The sequence below is a fragment of the Triticum aestivum genome, chromosome 6B (assembly GCF_018294505.1).
Source record: "Triticum aestivum cultivar Chinese Spring chromosome 6B, IWGSC CS RefSeq v2.1, whole genome shotgun sequence".
NCBI lineage: Eukaryota > Viridiplantae > Streptophyta > Magnoliopsida > Poales > Poaceae > Triticum > Triticum aestivum.
Window position 1 is genome coordinate 69,877,177 of NC_057810.1, and position 7,404 is coordinate 69,884,580.

The following is a 7,404-nucleotide window of genomic DNA, read 5'->3' on the forward strand; positions in this document are numbered from 1 at the left end:
TGTGCTTCCACATTTTGGATGGACGCAAATATACGAGAGTGAACTATAGGCACTGTAGCACGCACACATATTCTAGCATGACACTGAATGTAAAAGGCCAAAACACACTAAAGTTGCTCCTGATAGTCTCTCCTGCTTCATTTTTGCAAATAAGTTGTATTCTTTAAAGCGTATTTGTATAATTTTGTAGAAGGTATAACTTTGTAGGACACGTGTGTCTATCTTAGCCATAGCCATGACTGCATTGAAGGGTTTAGACTCTAGACAGAGGGCATGTTTGGTTGGCATACTAAGCTTCCCGTCTTTTGCCACGTCATAAGCCAGGCAAGCTTGATTGGTTTAACCCTTGTTTGGTTTAAACTCACATTGTGGCAAGATTCTTTCCATGCGAACTACTCCCTCCGTTTCCAAATACTTGTCTTTCTAGGCATTTCAAATAGACTCAATATACGGATGTATGTAGACATATTTTAAAGTGTAGATTCACTCATTTTGTGTCGTATGTAGTCACTTGTTAAAATCTCTAGAAAGACAAGTACTCCCTCCGTTCCAAAATAGATGACCCAACTTTGTACTAACTTTAGTATAAAGTTGGGTCATCTATTCTGGAACGGAGGGAGTATTTAGGAACGGAGGGAGTATATCTCACATGTCACCGACTCATAGAAAGTGTGGGGAAGCTATCTCAAATGTGGCGTCGATTTTGACCGCCTAACCCTAAACAAGTGTGACAAAAAAAATAAGTGTGACAAAAAGGTAGATCAAACAATGGCAAAAAGGTACTCTTATCAAACAATGACAAAATTTGTTTTTTATATCAGAACAATGACAAAATTTGTTAATTCTACAAGGATTTCACATGAACCTTGTAGGTAAAAAGTTCAGGCAGAGCGGCCTTCACCATCAGTCAGTCACCTCAGTGCGTCCGAACTAGTAGTAGTACAAGCGCAAAACAACGACAGGTCGACAGCAGACGCGCACAGCCAGGCCGCGGGCGCAGCGCACGCCGCTGTCTGTCTCCCACCCTTCTAAACCCCCCCTCCCCCCCTCCGCCGCCGCCGCCGCCGCCGGCGGCAATGGAGGGCCTCCACAACCTGCTCGCGCGCCCCAACTCCGCGCCGCTCGCCTTCTCCCTCCCGCGCCCGCGCCGCAGGCCGCCCGCCGCCGCCTGCCGCGCCGCGAGCCGCTGGGCCGACCGCCTCTTCGCCGACTTCCACCTCCTCCCCGCCGCCGCCGCCGCGCCCGAGCCGCCGGCCGCGGCCCCCGCCGGCGTCTCCGCGTCCCCCTGCGTCCCGCTCTTCCCCGACGCCGCCGACCGCGCTCTTCCCCTCCAGGTCGACTTCTACAAGGTTAGACCCGTACAGCATTATTACTTCACGAGCATCTCGTGTGATTTAACTGAACCTAGTAACATAGTACATCTGATAGATAAAGATGCATCAGTCTTGAAACGTGATGGTAATTTGTCGCAGAAAGGCCGTATCATCCAGCATTGTGCCTAGAATTTCCATTTTAAAGACTTCTCTCTAGGTTACGTGACCAATTTCTCACTCGATCCCATAAAAATATGACCAATTTTTACCTGATAAATTAACTATGGATGGAATTGCTCAAACATTTAATTGGTTTGGGAAATGATTGGTTCGCTTGCTCTGCTCAGGTTCTCGGCGCCGAGCCGCATTTCCTCAGCGACGGCGTCAGGCGGGCCTTCGAGGCTCGGGCGGCCAAGCCACCGCAGTACGGCTACACCACAGACACCCTTGTTGGCCGTCGGCAAATACTGCAGATTGCACATGATACTCTCACAAACCAGAGCTCCCGCACCGAGTATGACCGCGCGCTCTCTGAGGACCGTGACGCGGCGCTCACATTGGATGTTGCTTGGGACAAGGTGAGGCTGTAGGGGCAGTAAACGGTGCACTTGGATCTTGCAGGATTTCAGATAGCACTGGCATGTACTTGTTGTCTCTGCTTAAACTGGGTGTCTTGCCAAGCAGGTTCCGGGTGTGCTGTGTGCCCTTCAGGAGGCTGGGGAGGCGCAGGCAGTGCTTGCAATTGGAGGGCACTTACTGGAGGACCGCCCGCCCAAGCGGTTCAAGCAGGATGTGGTGCTGGCAATGGCGCTCGCTTATGTGGATCTATCAAGGGACGCAATGGCGGCTAGCCCTCCAGATGTAATCCGCTGCTGTGAGGTGCTTGAAAGGGCTCTCAAGCTTTTGCAGGTCAGCTGTTTTTACCATCAAACAGTATTGCAGATTTAACATGTGTATGGTGGCTTTACACAAACACCTACTCCCTCCGTAAAGAAATATAAGAGCGTTTAGATCACTAAAGCAGTGATCTGAACACTCTTATATTTCTTTACAGAGGGAGTATTTATTAATCCCAGTGTTACATGTTGACTTAGATTAAAACTTTTTCTTTTTCTTTTTTTACTGCTGTATATACTATGTAGTCTTGATTGATCTAATTGGTGTTAATGCTGAGTATTAATTCTGATTTTATTTGGCTAAGTAAGTCTCTTTATGGTAAACATAAGATGCAGCACCTTTTCCTTTAGTATTTCCGTATGTGGTTTCTTTTAGTTAGGATGTATCAAACTTCTGCTTCCATGTATAAGAGCAGGGACAGATCCTACTAAATAAGTTTTTATAAGTAGTATAATAAAATGTACAAGCCTAGCAGTCTAGCTATATAAGATAAATGTATAAAAAGGAGACTCAATAAAAAATGGTCTTTGCAATTATATTTTCACTGGGTCGATATTGGAATTGGATAGATTTAGATAAATATGTGAAGACCAGCATGAATGCATGTGCTGTATGTTGCTAAGAAAGATCTTCTGGAAGCAGTACTAATATATATGTTATCCTTTAGGAGGATGGGGCAATCAATCTCGCACCTGGTTTGCTCTCACAAATTGATGAAACTCTGGAGGATATCACACCTCGTTGTGTTTTGGAGCTTCTTGCCCTTCCTCTTGATGAAAAACATCAGAATGAACACCAAGAAGGTCTTCGTGGTGTGAGAAACATTTTGTGGAGTGTTGGCAGAGGAGGTATTGGTACTGTTGGAGGAGGATTTTCGCGTGAAGCCTACATGAATGAGGCCTTCCTGCAGATGACATCGGCGGAGCAGGTTTGTAATTATCACCAGTTTTCATGAGGCAGTAGCCTTTTCATGTAGCTGTAGCAATGTTTTGAGAATGTGTTGATTCATTTGTATTACATATCACAGATGGATTTCTTCTCAAAAACACCGAATAGCATACCGCCTGAATGGTTTGAAATCTATAGCGTGGCACTTGCAAATGTTGCTCAAGCAATTGTAAGTAAAAGGCCAGAGCTCATCATGGTGGCAGATGATCTTTTTGAACAGCTCCAGAAGTTCAATATAGGTTCTCAATATGCTTATGATAATGAGATGGATCTTGCGTTGGAAAGGGCACTTTGTTCACTGCTTGTGGGAGACATTAGCAACTGCAGAATTTGGCTTGCGATTGATAATGAATCCTCACCACATAGAGACCCCAAAATTGTAGAGTTTATTGTGAACAACTCTAGCATCGACCACCAGGAGAATGATCTTCTTCCAGGCCTGTGTAAGCTTTTGGAGACTTGGCTTGTCTCAGAGGTTTTCCCTAGGAGTAGAGATACTCGAGGCATGCAGTTTACACTTGGAGACTACTACGATGATCCAAAAGTTTTAAGCTACCTAGAAATGATGGAAGGTGGTGGTGCTTCTCATTTGGCTACTGCTGCTGCTATAGCAAAACTCGGTGCTCAAGCTACAGCTGCGCTTGGTACCGTGAAATCAAGTGCTATCCAAGCATTCAACAAGATTTTTCCATTGATAGAACAGCTAGATCGATCAGCCATGGAGAATCCTAATGTTGGCCTTGAGGAATCTGTCAATAAATTTGACCAGAAAACTATTATGGGATTTGATATCCGTGATTCCAAAAATGCTGCCCTGAAGATTGTCGCTGCCAGTGCATTATTTGCTCTGATGACAGTAATAGGCCTGAAGTACTTGCCTCGTAACAAGGTGCTCCCTGCTATTGGAAGCGAGCATGAGTCCATGACAGTTGCTAATGTTGTTGACTCAGTTGATGGTAAGTAGACACTCCTTTACTTTCCAACTAGTAAAAAAGGGAAGAAAAAAAAAACTCTGCTCATGTGTTACTACTGGTCATGCTTGATGTCTAATGACATTACATTTTTGAGATTGTAGCTTTGGGTTGACGTTTTCAACAAAGCTGTGTACCAAATGTTTGATCCATATACAAATTTGTTTCTGAAATCATAGTGCCTATATAGTATTAATTATATATTTATTTATTGAAGATGATGCACCAGATGAGCCAATACAGATTCCTAGAATGGATGCGAATCTGGCAGAAGGTATTGTTCGCAAGTGGCAGAGTATCAAATCCAAGGCCTTCGGATCAGATCATTCTGTGGAATCATTGCAAGCGGTGAGGTTCAAAACTTTGGCTGGCTGGTCCCGTGTTTCCACTGACAAGATACCACCATATGCAACCGGAGACACTTCAGATAGTCATATAGGTTACACTGTTCATACATATGCTTGAGTGATAGTAATCCTGTCAAGGCATAATTTCTCGAGAGTTATTTCCACTGCCAACTTATCGCCCTTACGACGGTAACTGAAAACTGGTATTTCCATGTTTCCCACAGGTTCTTGATGGCAACATGCTGAAGGTATGGAGGGACCGAGCAGCGGAGATCGAGCGCAAAGGCTGGTTCTGGGACTACACGCTGTCCGACGTGGCTATCGACAGTATCACCGTCTCCCTGGACGGACGGCGGGCGACCGTGGAGGCGACGATCGAGGAGGCAGGTCAGCTCACCGATGCAACCGACCCGAGGAACAACGATTTGTACGACACAAAGTACACCACCCGGTACGAGATGACCTTCACCGGGCCAGGAGGGTGGAAGATAACCGAAGGCGCGGTCCTCAAGTCGTCATAGGGCGTTCGGTGTGCAGTAGACCTTTGTTGATTGATCCCTCCCGTGTTCTTTTCGGTGTGTAAATAAGCAGTCTAGGCCCTTTTCAGTTTGGAAGATGGAGATAGTTTGGTTAGTCTGACGTGTGATCAGCGATGAGCTTTGTTTTTCCCTGTGTTGTATTCGGATTATTGCTAGCCTAGAAGATCCTTGAGTTGGGGATAAGAGAAACATGGTGCTGGGTTTGCCGCTGAAATTGTCTTTTTGATCTTTTACAAAACCCCTACGAAAAAAATAGGGGAATGTTATCGTGCTGACCTTCCTTGGGAAGGCATGGCAAAACGTAAGGTTTTTTATGGCAAATTTAGTTGCCACGGGGATGACAAACTTAGTTAGTAAGCACGGGAAATCCTGGCAAAAAGAAAAAAATAGAGCTGGAAGGATTTGCCATGCTTGTCAACTACTCTATTCACTGACAACAAAAACTGTCATGCAAATCGATCACAATTGCCATGCCTCTGAGTGGGCGTTAGCTTGTTACGAGGGTTAAAAAATTACACTCTTCATAAATAAATAGTTGTGACCCCTATTGAATTTCCTCCCGTCTCAATTGTTGTCACCACCTCCATGCAATCAGACTGCACCAGTAACCTCGTGCATCCAATGTCTCAAGCTAGGAGTCCATCTCTGAAAGCAAGGGCCTCAGTCGTCGGGGCATCATTGACGAATTCAATTGCTCGTCTAACATTGCCATGATCAGCTATGATAACCACTTCTGTAGCTCCCCGCTCTGTCATTGCAACAAAATCTGCCTGCGGTTTTTCCCATCCGTGGCATGCATTTCCTGAGCTTGATTTTTTAGCCCTGCTATAGTTCATGCTAGAATAGCGCAATTCCCGAGCTTGCTTTTTTAGCACTGCTATAATTCACGCAGAGTGCTAGAAGAGCCTGTGCTGATCGGGCCGGCACCTGGAAACTGGCGGTCGAATTTAGTGTTTTGACCTTTTGTGCAAAGCTTAGCCGGATTTGATCTTGGTTTTTAAAAAAATCGGGATCTGACCCTTTTCCTACCACCGGGGTTGCTCGTTCTGGCGGTAGGATAACGGTAGGCTCCGTTAAGTGGATGTGTGGGATGACGTGGACTAAACCTCCTACCGTCGATATGGCTGGCGGTAGGTTGGTAAACCCTACCGCCCATATGGCAGGCGGTAGGATTCAAAACCCCACTCAAAACCCCCTATTGTACCTAGGTAGGGGGAAATCCCTGCGGTAGGCAGTGCAACCCTACCGCCAGGTTCTGCTCGGTGGTAGGCTGTTCACGACTACCGTTAGGGACTACGGCGGTGGGGTGGCACAATAGGGGTAAAACTACTGTATCTGAAAACAAAACTTCTTTTACGGTAGGGTATGCAACCCTACCGCCAGGTACTATGGCGATAGGGTGTTGTCCCATTTAAATTTTTATTCTCTTTCTTCAAAACTTAATCATTTTAATTCAAAAAATTCATCACACAGTAATATATTTTGCAAATCAAAATATTACGATCTCACACATCATGAAATGCATCACACATCGATATAAATGATAGTTCAACATAGCAAATAGTTTAACAAATCCATGATAGCAAATAGTTTAACTAGTTCAACATAGCAAATTGTTTAACAAATCCACGATAGCAAGTACTTGAACATAGCCAACAAGTTCTCCCTGAGCTCAACACAAAGCTAGTAGTTCGACATATGACCATACACTTGGTCTTCCTCCCCCTCTTAGTGGTACACTCCTCGTTTCTCTTTGAGTGGGCCTTGCTTTGTTGCTCGGCGATGAGGACGCTCTTTTCTGGAAAGGTGATGGGCTCAAAACATCCTTGTGTGGTTGAGATACCCTCTCTTGCCCTAGGTTGGCTGAGTGGGTGGAGGTTTGTCATTCTCATAGTACTCTTCCTCGTCACCCCCTTCCTCTTCTCCCTCCGCTTCTCCTTCGGCTTGCTGCTCATCCTCTTCTTCCTCGTCCTCCTTAGCAATGTGAGACGACGAGGCGGCATGGCTAGAGGAACCTCCACCGACACAGCTAGATGAAGCAAGGGTACGTGTTGACAGAACATGAACATCAACCGAGCTAGCGCACCCAAGCATGCCCACTAGTTTGCGACAATGGTTCGCGAACGTCTGCAATAACAAGTAAACAAAAACATGATATGGATCAAGTTTGTGGTTATGGATATAGTGGTGACAAATACTATACTAGATTAAGATTATGACTAGTAGGCTCAAAGTAAGTGACAAAAACATGACATGGACCAATGTTGTGGTTACTCGAACATATGGCTAGGAGGCTCAAACTTACCTTCATCACTTCCCTCAGCTTGTTGTTAGATTCCGTCGTCCCAGGGTCATAGAGTAGCGCATCCGAGTCTTCGAAAATGCTTCT

General features: G+C 45.5%; 1 protein-coding gene across 4 annotated transcripts; it reads left to right on the forward strand.

The window, feature by feature from the left end:
* The first annotated feature begins 970 nt into the window (after positions 1-970).
* Positions 971-5,229, forward strand: LOC123135848 (protein ACCUMULATION AND REPLICATION OF CHLOROPLASTS 6, chloroplastic). Of its 4 annotated transcripts, none has more exons than XM_044555080.1 (7): positions 971-1,349; positions 1,661-1,891; positions 1,998-2,222; positions 2,878-3,138; positions 3,238-4,114; positions 4,359-4,568; positions 4,701-4,921. In XM_044555080.1, exons 1-7 carry the CDS (start codon positions 1,077-1,079, stop codon positions 4,706-4,708), a joined length of 2,085 nt encoding a protein of 694 aa, XP_044411015.1. In that variant the 5' UTR covers positions 971-1,076; the 3' UTR covers positions 4,709-4,921. The 4 variants fall into 4 exon arrangements, with proteins under 4 accessions (XP_044411015.1, XP_044411014.1, XP_044411013.1 ...); XM_044555079.1 differs by having other exon boundaries at positions 974-1,349; positions 4,347-4,568; XM_044555078.1 differs by having other exon boundaries at positions 976-1,349; positions 4,359-4,477; positions 4,701-5,229.
* The last annotated feature ends 2,175 nt before the right edge of the window (positions 5,230-7,404 follow it).

Excerpts from the sequence above, each read along its gene's own strand:
- LOC123135848 (XM_044555077.1), top strand. The coding sequence starts at position 1,077 with ATGGAGGGCCTCCACAACCTGCTCGCGCGCCCCAACTCCGCGCCGCTC. Across the intron at positions 1,350-1,660 it reads TCCAGGTCGACTTCTACAAG|GTTCTCGGCGCCGAGCCGCA; the intron begins GTTAGACCCGTA and ends TGCTCTGCTCAG. Across the intron at positions 4,115-4,346 it reads TGTTGTTGACTCAGTTGATG|ATGATGCACCAGATGAGCCA; the intron begins GTAAGTAGACAC and ends TATTTATTGAAG.